This window comes from Physeter macrocephalus, chromosome 6 (assembly GCF_002837175.3).
Source record: "Physeter macrocephalus isolate SW-GA chromosome 6, ASM283717v5, whole genome shotgun sequence".
In the NCBI taxonomy this organism is placed as follows: domain Eukaryota; kingdom Metazoa; phylum Chordata; class Mammalia; order Artiodactyla; family Physeteridae; genus Physeter; species Physeter macrocephalus.
Window position 1 is genome coordinate 52,394,288 of NC_041219.1, and position 13,731 is coordinate 52,408,018.

At 63.6% G+C, this 13,731-nt stretch overlaps 1 protein-coding gene across 1 annotated transcript in view; it reads left to right on the top strand.

The window, feature by feature from the left end:
• MAPK8IP2 (mitogen-activated protein kinase 8 interacting protein 2) overlaps window positions 1-7,021 on the top strand; it is a 9,929-nt gene extending 2,908 nt beyond the window's left edge. The window contains exons 4-13 of the mRNA XM_024127176.1: window positions 14-192; window positions 325-418; window positions 511-1,716; window positions 2,078-2,153; window positions 2,281-2,453; window positions 2,536-2,645; window positions 3,227-3,331; window positions 3,470-3,540; window positions 6,541-6,639; window positions 6,949-7,021. Of these exons, the coding sequence (XP_023982944.1) occupies window positions 14-192; window positions 325-418; window positions 511-1,716; window positions 2,078-2,153; window positions 2,281-2,453; window positions 2,536-2,645; window positions 3,227-3,331; window positions 3,470-3,540; window positions 6,541-6,639; window positions 6,949-7,021 (2,186 nt within the window). The remainder of the gene's footprint in view (window positions 1-13; window positions 193-324; window positions 419-510; window positions 1,717-2,077; window positions 2,154-2,280; window positions 2,454-2,535; window positions 2,646-3,226; window positions 3,332-3,469; window positions 3,541-6,540; window positions 6,640-6,948) is intronic.
• The last annotated feature ends 6,710 nt before the right edge of the window (window positions 7,022-13,731 follow it).

A 13,731-nucleotide genomic window follows, 5' to 3' on the forward strand; every position in this document is an offset into this window, starting at 1 on the left:
AAAGAGGAGGAGAAGGAGGAGGAGGAGGAAGAGGAGGAGGAGGAGGAGGAGGAGGCGGAGGGGGAGGGCAAGGAGGGAGGAGGCCCTGGCTCGGAGGCCCGGGCTCGGGAGCCCCTGGTCCCCTCCCCCTCCCTGGAGGAGCCCCACCAGCACCGGCCCACCACGCTCCACCTGACAACGCTGGGAGCCCAGGTGAGCGAGCACCCAGACCCACAGCTGGGCCTGGTTCCCAGCATCCGGGACTCTGGTCCCTGCGGCAGCCTGTCCCCCAGCCCGCCCCTGAGAGCTGGGGCCCCTCCTCAGCGCCGCGCTCCTCCCCGCCAGGACTCCCTGAACAACAATGGAGGGTTCGCTCCAGGGCCTCCAGTCTCCAGGCAGGAAACAGTGCTGTGCCCACCCGCCCAGGAGCCCCTCAGAGGTGAGCTGGGCGGTGGTGGGAGGGGGTCCACCGGAGGCGAGGGAGGGAGGAGTGGGGGAGGCGGGCGGCTGACCCAACCCCCGGCTCCGCAGGGCCGCCCGCGCCCCTCCCACCCACGGACAGAAGCCCCTGCGGCGCGCAGTCACCTGTGCCCCCAGGTTGCGACTCCGAAGGAAACCAGCCCGCGGGGCCGCTGGCGCCAGGTGCGGCCTCGCCCTCCTCGGACCCGGGCATCGAGGCCGACCTGGGCAGCGGCTCGAGCGGAGGCCGCGGCGGTCGGCGCAGCAGCCAGGAGCTGTCGTCGCCGGGCTCCGACTCCGAGGACGCAGGCGGCGCGCGCCTGGGGCGCATGATTTCGTCCATTTCGGAGACGGAGCTGGAGCGGGGCAGCGACGACGGCGGCAGCAGCAGCGGCCGTTCCTCGCACCTCACCAACTCCATCGAGGAGGCCTCGTCGCCGGCCTCGGAGCCCGAGCCCGAGCCCGAGCCGCCGCGCGAGCCCCCGCGCCGCCCCGCCTTCCTGCCCGTGGGCCCCGACGACACCAACAGCGAGTACGAGTCAGGCTCCGAGTCTGAGCCGGACGTCAGCGAGGACGCCGACTCGCCCTGGCTGCTCAGCAACCTCGTCAGCCGCATGATCTCCGAGGGCTCCTCGCCCATCCGCTGCCCGGGCCAGTGCCTGTCTCCCGCGCCGCCTCCCGCCGCGGAGCGCGTGTCGCCCGCCGGCGCGGCCCCCGAGGCGGCGGCGGCGCCGGGCGTGGAGCTGGTGGACATGGAGACGCTGTGCGGGCCGCCGCCCCCCGAGCCCTCCGCCCCTCGGCCCGGCCCCGCGCAGCCCGGGCCCTGCCTCTTCCTCAGCAACCCCACGCGCGACACCATCACGCCCCTGTGGGCCGCTCCGGGCCGCCCTGCCCGCCCGGGCCGCGCCTGCTCTGCCGCCTGCTCGGAGGAGGACGACGAGGAGGAGGAGGAGGAGGACGAAGCCGAGCCCAAGGCGGGGCCCCCCGGGGGCCGGGGCGCGGGCCCCGCGGCGCTGGACGCCTCGCTGGTGTACGACGCCGTCAAGTACACGCTGGTGGTGGACGAGCACACGCGGCTGGAGCTGGTGAGCCTGCAGCGCTGCGTGGGCCTGGGCGACGACAGCGAGGACAGCGGCGGCGAGGCCAGCGAGGAGGAGGCGGGAGCCGCGCTGCTGGGCCGCGAGCAGGGCCCCGGGGATGCCTCCCCGGACAGCCCTGACCTCACCTTCTCCAGGAAGTTCCTCAACGTCTTCGTCAACAGCACCTCCCGATCTTCCAGTGAGTGGGAGGTGGGGAGAGGGGGTGGTCCGGGGGGAGCCGGCTGGCCCCGGGGCCCCAGGGCCCAGCTCAGCCCCGGAGCGCCCAGCACAGCCGGAGGCTCTGCGTGAAGGTGGTCAGCACTGGGCGTTGCCCTCTTACCCAGCACCTGGCCTGGGGCTTCCCCCAGGCCCCCAGAGGGTGGGGAGCCGCGCGGGGAAGGCCGCTGTGTCTCCAGCCCCCGCTGAGCCACCTCTCCCTCCCTCGGTGACGGTGACCGAGGACAACCCGCGCTGAGCGGAGGGCAGCTGGGCGGGGCCCTCGGGTACCTCTCTCCCTGCCCCCGCCCCGAGCCTTTGTCTCCCTTGTTTCTGTCCCCCAGGCACCGAGTCCTTCGGCCTCTTTTCCTGCCTGGTCAACGGGGAGGAGAGAGAGCAAACGCATCGGGCTGTGTTCAGGTACAGCCCCTCCCCTCGCCGCCGCTGACGCTCCAGCTGCGTCTGCAGACGCTGGGGGACGCCGGGGGGCACAGCCCAGCCATTGCTGCCCCGGCCCAGTGACCTCCTACCTCTGACCCGACCTCAGGTTCATCCCCCGCCACCCCGACGAGCTTGAGCTGGACGTGGACGACCCGGTCCTGGTGGAGGCCGAGGAGGACGACTTCTGGTTCCGTGGCTTCAACATGCGCACGGGGGAGCGTGGCGTCTTCCCTGCCTTCTACGCCCACGCGGTGCCTGGCCCGGCCAAGGACCTGCTGGGTGAGGCCCCCTCCCCAAGGGGCGTCCCGTCACCCCAGACCCTCTCTTGCTCACCTGACCTAGGCCCCTTGTGATCTCCCAGGGAGCAAGCGGGGTCCCTGCTGGGTGGAGCGCTTTGACGTGCAGTTCCTGGGCTCCGTGGAGGTGCCCTGTCACCAGGGCAATGGTATCCTGTGCGCAGCCATGCAGAAGGTCAGTCTGGAGGTGGGGGCCCCTGAGCCCTGCAGGCTGGCACAGGCCTTGGAGGCCCCAGGCCTCCGCCCTCTTCCACAGGGGGTTCCAGGACGCTTGGGGGCCCCAGGGCCTGGCAGACAGGCCTCGGGCAGCGCTCGGCAGCTGTTCCCCGGCACCTTCCCGCTGGCCCCCCGCCCCCTCCAGCCCATCCTATTCGTGTCTGAAAATCAAGACCAGCTCTCACAGACCCTTCCCTGGAAGTCACTTGCTCACTCGTTATTCACTCAGTGGACGCTCGGTGAGGGCCGGCCCGTCTGCTGGGCCTGCGGGCGAGCGGGAGAGCAGCCGGCGGGGGGGGCGGCGCATCCAGCTCCCAGCACAGGCAGTGGGCAGGCCGGGGCCGGCGGGGCCGGAGCCCTGGGGAGGGGTGGAGGCGGACGAGGCAGGCCGTCCTGAGGCAGAGGGGCTGCCGAGGCCACGCTCACATCTTCCCCGGTCGCTGCCAGGAGTCTTCGGACCTGATCGACGGCGTCCCACCCGGAGGGAGAGATACCCTCGTAGGCCCTTGAGACCCTTTTCTCCCCTGACTTCTTCTGCAGATCGCCACTGCCCGGAAACTGACCGTCCACCTGCGTCCTCCCGCCTCCTGTGACCTTGAGATTTCTCTTCGGGGGGTCAAGCTGAGTCTAAGTGGAGGACCCGAGGTGGGGTGTGGGGGCCTGAGGCACAGGGGACGAGGCGGGAGGCAAGGGGGTCAGATTGAGGCGCGTCCAGCAGGGGGGGCAGGAGTGGCCCTGGGCTACCCTGTCTAACTTGGCCCTCTCCTGCCACCTCTGCTCCAGTTCCAGCACTGCAGCCACTTCTTCCAGATGAAGAACATCTCGTTCTGCGGCTGCCACCCCCGCAACAGCTGGTACGAGACTCACCCGTGCCCTGGTCCCCTCAAACCCCGAGGGCTGCCCCCTCACCATCCCGCCCTCTCACCCACGCCCACTTGGCGCCAGCAGTTGAGTCCCACGGGGCTCCCACTCTGTTCTGGGCCCAGGACACCTGGATCAGACAGGCTCCCATCCGGTCTGGGTGGGGAGACAGACACACAGACAAGCGAGCGCTCGAAGCACTCGCGGGGCTCTGGTGGACGTCTGCATGGGGCCCCAGTGAGCAGACCTGCAGGGAGGCGGGCGAATTCTCCCGGGACTCGGAGGGGCGACTGAAGCCCACTCTACAAACCTTGAAAGGCAAGTGGGCGACAGGGTGGATCTTCCTGGCAGAGAGCCAGCTGAGCCAGGGCTGTGGGCCAGGGGCACCAGGGGCTCTTTGGGGGCAGCCGGGTTAGGCTGGAGGGACACTAAGGGCACCTGTGCCCTTCTGACTGTGCCAAGGACCTTACGCTTAATCCTATCGGCGATGGGGTCGTGGGGTGACACGGTCAGGTTGGCAGGCTGCCTCTGGCTGCCGCGCGGAGTGGAAGGACCCAAGTGCTGCCGGCAGGAGACCAGCTGGCTGCTGAGGTTATCCAGGTGCTGTGACCTAGTGGCATTTAGGAGGTGGGCAGGCGGGACCTGAGTTGATTGGATGCAGAGGCTGACCTGGAGAGAGAATCAAGGGTGACCTGGGTGTTGAGCAGTTAGTAACCCACACGCCAAGAGAAGAGGCATGGAGTGAGCGCGCCTGACAGGCTGGCGGTGCAGTCCGCAGTCCGGAGGCAGTGAGGGTGAAGTGGCCGTCGCTACATGGTCTGGACTGTGCCAAGGACCTTACGCTTAATCCTATCGGCGATGGGGTCGTGGGGTGACACGGTCAGGTTGGCAGGCTGCCTCTGGCTGCCGCGCGGAGTGGAAGGACCCAAGTGCTGCCGGCAGGAGACCAGCTGGCTGCTGAGGTTATCCAGGTGCTGTGACCTAGTGGCATTTAGGAGGTGGGCAGGCGGGACCTGAGTTGATTGGATGCAGAGGCTGACCTGGAGAGAGAATCAAGGGTGACCTGGGTGTTGAGCAGTTAGTAACCCACACGCCAAGAGAAGAGGCATGGAGTGAGCGCGCCTGACAGGCTGGCGGTGCAGTCCGCAGTCCGGAGGCAGTGAGGGTGAAGTGGCCGTCGCTACGTGGTCTGGAACGTGGAAGGGAGACCTGGGGGGGAGGTGCGTTCGGAGCACGTAGACGACTTCGGCCGTGGGGCAGACGAGATAGCCAGGCAGAGAGAGGAGAGACGGGAGTGAGAGATGTGTAACAGCCCGCCCGCCCAGCCGGGCTCCTGCGCGCGGGATGCCGGTGCCGCGGACAGAGCCAGGCAGAGGCTCAGAGGGCCCAGTGGTGTTTGAGGAAGCAGGTCCTCAGCGGAGGCAGGAGGCGGCAAGGACACACTGCCGCCGGGGCTGAGGCTTGTGACCGATACCGAGGCCGGCGTGTGTGTCACCTGGACACTCGTGGTGAGAGTGAGGGGCGCTCTGTCCGCTGGCTGGGCGATGGTGTCCACCCTCAGCCGGCCCAGAGCCCAGTTTGGCCGCTTCTCCCTTGAGAGGGAGACGGTTTGATGGCATCACAGTTTAGCTGCTGCTCTGAGGGGTGGAGGGCTGGGGTGGAGGGCCGGGGCTCAGGACAGGCGGCGGGGCAGACCTGGCACCACCGCAAGGACAGTGGGCACGGTGGCCCACGTGGACAGTGGGCTGAGGGTGGCACAGCCGAGAGAGGAAGGACAGCGGGGGGAGACTGGGTGCCACAGGCTCAGGCGTCCGGGCCGGACGCTGACCCCGATGCAGTTCCGTGGCCAGGAGGGGGCCGAGGAGGTGCTGTCCTGGCCCAGACTTGCCTGGTACGCGTTACTGCAGAACCCAGCCCGGCGCCCACGGTGAGGGGGCGCAGGGAGACAACGTCAGGCATCTCACTGTGAAGCGGGCTGGATTCGGCATGTGCTGGGCACGCTGTGTCCGGATGAGGCGGGAGCGGGGGGGCGTGTGAGATCACAGGCGGCTGAGAGCACCCCCAGGGCGCCACAGACGGGCTGCGTTTCCGGCCCGCTCTGTGCCTTAGCGCCCGCCTCTAGAGACCTCCCGCCCAGGGCTGTGGAGAGGCTCATGGGGGTTAAGAACATACAGAGCTCGCATAGGATGGTGCCCGGCACTGCCCACGAACGCGATCATCTGACCGTGGCATTTGAGACAGGCTGTGGCGTGTTCGTGGGCCACACGAGCACGTTGTCCCAGCGATGATGCTGCCGTGTGGATTCCCATCTGGCGGAACCACAACACCCTGATCCCACCCGATGTGGATTGGATGGGCCACAGTTGGGGGCGTCTCAACCCTCCCGCTGCGGGATTCTGGCAGTTCTCCCTCTGGACTATAATTTTTATTGACGTCTTGATGAGAGGAGGGGCAGATTCAGGAAAGGCACACACGGCACAGAGCTGGGGCGGCAGAGCCAGGGCGCAGGCTTCTTCGGGAAGACTGCTTTACACATCAGGGCCCATGTCAAGCCCCTCATCAGAGCCGGGAGGCCGCTGTGGGTTTGCAGGACCAGAGGTGGGACTGGGCAGGCTCAGGGTGTCAGGTGACACGACAAGGAAGGGTCAGCTGAGATGCGGTGCCCAGAAGACGGGGGCGGGGGGGGGGGCCTTGCTCTGTGGTCCAGGGGCAGGCTTTGGGTGGGGGGCCACAGAGGCAGGTGGCACTGTCTCGGGAGAAGGAAGATGCAGCGGGACACCCTTGTTGCGGACAGATGAGCATAGATCGCTAACTCCTCACAGATGCCCAGCGCCGTGCTCGGACGGGCACCCGGAAGGGGGCCTCGAGTCTTGAAATCGTGTGACCCGCGCCTTCCGCAGCCCTCTGTTTCTGCCTCTTCTCCCCGACCCCGGGGGCTGAGGGGCGGGCCCGTGCCCTGGCGTCCCCGTGTGCTCACGCCGCTCTCCCCGCAGCTATTTTGGCTTCATCACCAAACACCCGCTGCTGAGCCGTTTTGCCTGCCACGTTTTCGTCTCCCAGGAGTCGATGAGGCCCGTGGCCCAGAGTGTGGGGTGAGCGGGTCCGGAGGGTGGGTTGCAGGCTTAGGGCTGGGCCAGTGTGGGGTGACGGCTGGGGCTGGCGTGGGCATGCAGAACCGGTGCAGCGGTGCCCAGGGGGTGAGCAGGCTGGGAGGGTGGATGGAGATGAGGCTTGGGGAGACTGGGGAGGGGAAGGGAGGGCGGGCCAGGCGACAGCGGTGGCGGTGCTGGAGGGTCGGGAAGGGTCCGGGCCGGGAGGGCTGAGGGTGGAGCTGGGGGTGACGTGGGCGGCCCAGGGGGGCGGGCCTGGGGAGCCTGGGGCTGAGGACGGCCTCCCCGCAGCCGCGCCTTCCTGGAGTTCTATCAGCAGCACCTGGAGTACACCTGCCCCCCAGAGGACATCTACCTGGAGTAGCCGCGGCCGCTCCCCCGCTCCCTCCGGAGCGGCTGGGGCCGGGGGCGTCCCATGCGGCCGCCTCGCTCTGGCAAGGACTGGACTGGGGGCACGTGGCACCCGCCATGTGGCGAGTCTCCGGGCTGCGCCGGGAGCGCTCCTCCTCGCTCCCCAGGGGCTGCTGAAGAGCGGAGCCCGCGCCTTCGCTGCCCCTGGTCTGTTGTCTGCGTCGCCCTGCTCTGCCCTCGGCCCCTCCTCCTTCCTCCTGTCTGGCTCCGCCCCTCCGTGCCTGCAGTCTCTTGCCCTCTGCTCTTTACTTTGCGGTCAGACTGGGAGGGGCGTGTGGAGGAAGCTCCCAGGGGAGCCCCTCTTGCTCTTCCCATGTGATTTATAAAGGAATTTTAATTTTTATAGTGAATATCAAGGGATCATCCCATCCTCACCATAGGGACAAAGCGAGGGACCCCCCCCCCAGTGCCCCACGAGGAGCTCAGGGGTAAGCCGGGAGGGGCCCCCCCAGTAGGGCCCTGGGGGAGACTAGGAGTCGTGGTCACCCCAAGCCCCAGACGCTGCTAGGAGGAGGGTGCCCCGGCCCAGGCCCCGGCCACACCAGCATCCGCTCTGCCGCTGCAAACACTCCCCGCAGTCCAGCACCTCAATAAACTCTCTGCTTGGTGTGACCTCGGCTATTTCTGGGGTGGCGGGGAGCAGATAAGGGGCCAGGGGCCCAGGCACTGCCCATGGCAGTGGCGACCAAGACCCCAGGGTGATGGAATCAGAAGTTTCACCCCTTCAGTGCTCTCTGAAATCACGCCGGTGTCCCTGTGCGGCGCGCGGGGGGTGCCCTCCAAATGCACTTGCTTGGTCAGCGAGGAAGCTGAGGCCAGAGAGGAAGGTCACGCCACGTGTGTCCTTCCCACCTGCGCTGGAGCGCCGGGCTGGGACGTGTGTGCGCGCTTATGCGTCTGCCCGCACGCTTGCGAGTGTGTATGTGAGACACAGAGCAGGCGTCAGTCTGCTTAGATCTTAAGATTAGTGTTTTAAAAATTCTCCACAGAAAGCCAGGAGAAAAGAGGTGACTGTCACATGCCCTAGGTGATTACAGATGGTACCTCCTGGAGAAAGGGTTTCCCGGGCCCCCTGGCCCCGGTGAGCCCCGGCTCTCAGGTGCTGAGGTCAGCATGGTGGTCAGTGCCTTTCTGAGGGTGGGCCTGCCCCCCACCCTAGCCCCCCGAGCCCAGGATGAGAGCAGCACCAGGAAGACAACAGGTGAAGGTTAAGAAATGAGAGTGGGGGCGTCCCTGGTGGCGCAGCGGTTGGGAGTCCGCCTGCCGATGCGGGGGACGCGGGTTCGTGCCCCGGTCCGGGAGGATCCCGCATGCCGCGGAGCGGCTGGGCCCGTGAGCCACAACTTCTGAGCCTGCGCGTCCGGAACCTGTGCTCCGCAACCGCAAAAAAAAAAAAAAAAAAAAAAAAAAAAAAAGAGAGTGGGAAAGGCCAATATAGACAAATTCACTACATGAAAGTTGGAAACTACTGTCTATAGAAATCACACACCCCTACTCAAATTAAGGGCAACCGGCAAACAGAGAACATAGTCACGGGTTAGGAATCAGTAAATGACCACCCTGCAGCATTTGGGGAGCCCCTGCGCAGGCCAGGGCCCCCAACCCTGCAAGAAGACCGAACCAGCAGAACATCGACCAGAAAACTTTCCTACGCATTACAGTTGACCGAGGCAGAGAACCCCTGGACACGCACCTCTGCCCCTGAGCCTGGGGGCGCGACTCTCAGGTCCCTGTGGCTGCACCCCCCCTCTCTGTCAGGTGGAAATTCGACCCCCCACCTCAGGGAAGGCTCCATGTGCCCAGCCCCCACTCCGCCCCTGTTAGGCTCAGTCCCTCCCTCCAACTCAGCTCCTCACGTCTCTGTACCCATACCTTTCCCTTCCTGCGGTGGCCCTTTGGGACAGCAGCCGGACACGCTTGGGCGTCCTTCAGCTGGAACAGCATCCTGTCTGTAGGGCCCTTCCCTCACCTGTCCACCTTCCTTCCACCTCCGGTCTCCTTTCCTGCGCCTGCCCAGGCACCTTCCTTCACCTCCCCAGCTGTTCCTCCTCGGGCGGGGCTGGCTCACGGTCGGCTGCGGCTCAGCCGCGCTTCAGACCCCGCCCTGGCTCCGTCCTGGGTCCCCTCCCCGTGCTGAGGGCCGCGGAGTCCTGCCTGCCCCCGGCAGACCGCGTGGTTCAGCTCTGTGCTGCGCCTTGACTCGCCGACGCCAGCGCCCTCCGGGAGCACTGCCTCTAGCCACTCACTGGCCAGGCGCCTGGTGGAGTTCAGCACGTGCGGGGCCCTAACCAGGGCCCCGAGGTGCGGACACAGAACCCCCGGTGGGAGCCACGGACACGTCGAGCTGACGTGAGCCTTTTCCCCACGGGCCCCATTCTGTATTCTGTGCTTTGTGTCTCTTCCAGTTGCCTGAGCAGGAGGCCTGGAGGCACCCTAGACTGCCCCTGCTGGCAGCGTCTCCCCCGCCCCCCTCCACACCCCAAGCCTGCCCCTTCGCCTCCCCGCCTCCGCCTGGACCTTCCTGCGTCAGGCAGCCTCCTCTAGGCCCCCACCTCCACCCGTGTCTGCAATCCACCAGCTCCTGCAACCAGACCCGGTTGTTTAAACAGAAACCTGAGCAGGCCACCGCCCTCTTAACGTGGCTCCCTGTGCGACCTCAGCCTGCCCTGTCGCTGCCCCTCTCCAGCCACTCTTCCCTCCACCCCATTATTTCCACCCTTGACACTGAGCTAGCTTCCCGTGGGCCTGCACTGTCTTTCTCTGCTTGCGGCTGGGTGACCTCCTATCCTCCTGGACGCAGGGGCGCCCTGGGCAGAGGCTGCCAACTGTGAGTCTGCTAATGCCCCTGTCCTCCCAGAGCCTGGCACATGTGCTGGGGGCCCTCAGAGCCCTGAGCGGTGAGTAAGCCTCCAATGCCAGGACTGCCTTCTGGAAATCCAGCCAAGGAGAGCATCCTAAATGAAAAGCTTTGTATTGTACATGTTCTTGTTTAAAATGTTGAAAACATAAAAAACAATCTAAATATTGACCAGTAGGGTTAACTGAATTAAGGTGTATATACCTAATTGGAATAGTGGGCTGGTACGAAAAAAGTGTGCTGACAAACATTTAGTAATAATACAGAAATATTTGTTATGCTATTAAGGGAAAATAAATATGCAGAATCTACACTAGAAACTACACTGAAAAAGACTGAAAGAAAACACAAAGACTGCAGTCATTGTCGCCGGAGGTGGGGCTGACAGTTTCTCTTCCTTTTTTTTTCTCTGCAATGAACATGTCTTAATTGTTTCAAGCATTATATGTTGCTATTAGGGACCCCCGAATGCAAATAGAAACACCCACAGAAAACTAAAAATAAAAAAGTACAGATATATTCATTAAATCCAAACATAGGGGGCTTCCCTGGTGGCGCAGTGGTTGCGCGTCCGCCTGCCGATGCAGGGGAACCGGGTTCGTGCCCCGGTCTGGGAGGATCCCACATGCCGCGGAGCGGCTGGGCCCGTGAGCCATGGCCGCTGAAAAAAAAAAAAAAAAAATCCAAACATAGGGACTTCCCTGGTGGTCCAGTGGTAAAGAATCCGCCTTACAATGCAGGGGACGCGGGTTTGATCCCTGGTCAGGGAACTAAGATCCCACATACCGCGGGGCAACTAAGCCCGGGAGCCACAACTACTGAGCTCGCGCGCCTCAACTAGGGAGCCTGCGTGCCACAAACCACAGCCCACACGCCCTGGAGCCTGCACGCCACAACTGGAGCGAGAAAAACCTGCACGCCACAACTAGAGAGAAGCCTGCACACGACAACAAAAGAGCCCACATGCCTCAACGAAGATCCCGTGTGCCACAACTAAGACCTGATGCAGCCAAAAATAAATATAAATAAATAAATAATTAATAAATACATCTAAAAAAAGAACAAAAAAACCCCAAACATGAACACTTATTTTGACCACAATGGAAATACCCATCTCATAGGATTCAGTGAGTTCAGCTGTCAGGCCAAGAGCAGGGCTCCCGTGAGTGTATCTTTTCAACTTGAAGACGATTTTGCTAATATTTTGGTGTATTTTTTTTTCCACTTTCATCCCTATATATGAGTTTTGTTTTATTTTGTTTGAGGCCAGAAAGAGATTGGGAGAATCAGGGAATAATTTAGGGCAAAAAGATTAAGGCAAAGTAGCTAAGATCATTATAAAATAAAGAATGGTGGTGTCAGCTCAGATTCTAGTTATGAAACTGCTGACCAAGAAATTCATGATTTAAAATGTTGGAGTGGCAAGAAAAGGAGAAAAACATAATCACAGATTCAAAAATATAATCAATAAGGTAAAAAAAAATACATGTACAGTCTGTATTCTATATTCTGCACGCCAAGAGCATCCTTCTTTTTGGATGTCACCGGGAAGGTTTCAACAGTGGCTCGCGTGATAGGTGGGACACAGAGCATTCAGCTCTAAGAGAAATGCCCAGGGAAACAGTCTAATAAATCAGGGCGTTTCTTGTGCCGCAGGAGGCCTGGAGGCTGGTGTGGCTTCTAGAAGGTGGCATCGAGAGCAGCAGGCTCCCTCCCTTGGTGCTGTGTCCTAAGAGTGCGGTCTTTGTCCGCATGACCGCCTGAGGGCTGCCGTATCTCTGGGCATTGCGCTCAGTTCCATGCAAGAGGACATACAAGGGCAGAGGGGCAGGCAGCTGGTTTTGTAAACGCCCCACTGTGCGCTGTAGTGAGGAGAGGGCACTAGGGAGGGAGCGAAAGCCAGGGTAAGGCCCATCCTTAAGGCTGGGCACCCTTCTGAGAAGCATTAAGAGTTCTTCCCTGAACAATATACCCGAAGGATGGGAAGCCGGAATGCTTACCTGCGGGCTCCGGGCCCCCACTGGCTGAGGGCCCCCCAGGAGTGTTCACCCCTTGCCCTTTAGAGCAGCTCGTTGGCGGGCTGAGAGCAGAGAGGAGGAGCCCTCCCAGGACCGCCCCGGGCCAGGACGGCCCTTTGCAGCAAAGGTCAGAAGACCCGCCCAGGCTGCTGACCCTTTAAAGCTGAGCAGCCATCCTGACATTCCCAAAAGAAGCACAGAGAGTAAAACCCACCCAGGGGGCTCCAGGTGTCCCCCCCCAACCCAGGGTGAGGGTGATGGGGAAGGAAATGGCGCCCCCAAAGAGGGGCTTTTAAGGACCATTGCCTTGGTGCTGAGCAGAGCAACGGTACCAGGCCCCCCATGCGTGAGACAGCCGCCCTGAGATGGCCTCACCCTGTCTGCAGGTGTGGCGGGAGGTGTGGAGGTGTGAGGTGCGTGTGGGACGGGAGTTGATGCACGGCATGGGGTCTCTCCCCAAATGGGCCCCCCACACCTGGCGCACGTTTTATGGAATTAGCATAAACCCAGCATGCAGGCCCTGTCTCACGTCCTGGTTCCTGCCCTGTGGCAGCACCCGCATAATCCAAAATCAGCTGCACCGAGTACCGCGCCCTCTCCCCTGTGAGTGAAGTACAGCTTTGCAGGGAGGAGGATAAAACAATGCGGCCCTAAGAGCTGCCTCAGCCATCATCTGGGTTGATGACAAAAGGACCACTTTATTTTTGTTTATTTCCTTTGTACAGATTTGGAGCAGACAGGAGCGGCCGGCCCCTGGCGTCTACCTGACGGGGAGGGCCCTGGCCCCCCACCTCTGAGGAAGTGGCTCGCCACCCTCACAGTCGGCAGTCCGCAGACACACCGGGACCCTGCAGAGCGGGGGGGCCCCTGCGTTCCCCCGGGGCGTCCTGCAGGAGGTCAGCGGGCAAGGGGCCTGACCACCCGGTGAGGTGTCTGCAGCCTTGCTCTCCCCGCGGGGAGGTGGCTGGAGTCAGCAGCCTCAGCGCCGCCGGCCACCAGGACCTGGCCCCGTCCTCCCTCAGGGGCTCCCCGCCCCCGCCCCCCCACCCCCCGTGAGGGACTGGACTGTCCTCACAGGAGGAAGTGTCTCAGGGCGGGCGACTTGTCACGTCGTGGGTGGCGAAGCAGAGGGAGAGGGTCACGCTGTTTAGTAGGGCACATGTCCCTGTGGCCACATGGCAGGGTAGTGTCTCCAGGAGGCAGTGGCCCATCCTCCACCGCAAGCACTCAGCACATTACACTGAACCTGTCTGTGGCAGCGCCGTCACCCTGGATGGCAGGGACCACGGCCCATTCCTCTCGCCGCTGGCCCACATTTGCTGGGATGAGGAGGGTGGGGTTAGTAACTGATTTTCTTCTGTGCTTGCCACCAACCTATAGACACTGACTCCAGGTAACTTAGCCAAAAGGGGATTTACTGGGAGGGTGCTGGGGTCTCCCGGGTGGAAAAGAAGGCACAAGAAGGGGCCCTGCCGAGGGCCCGTGGGCAGCTCGGGCTCAGGGTGCAGGAGGCCGGCACGCCTCTGCCCCCAGGGCTGCCACCGCCTGAGCGGAGGTCTTCACACAGGAGCCAAGGAGCTGCGGCCACAAATAAGTGCCCTCTGCCCTCTGTTCCCGGCCCGCCTACACCAGGCCTGGGGCCCCGGGAGCCGGCAGGACTCTCCAGACGCCCCACAGGCAGCGCCCAGCCGTGGTGAGGGTCGGGGGCGAGTTCAACACCCACAGGTGAGACGTGGGGCTCACAGTCACGGTCACGGGGGCGGGGAGGGGCGTGTCCCCTCCTGAGGG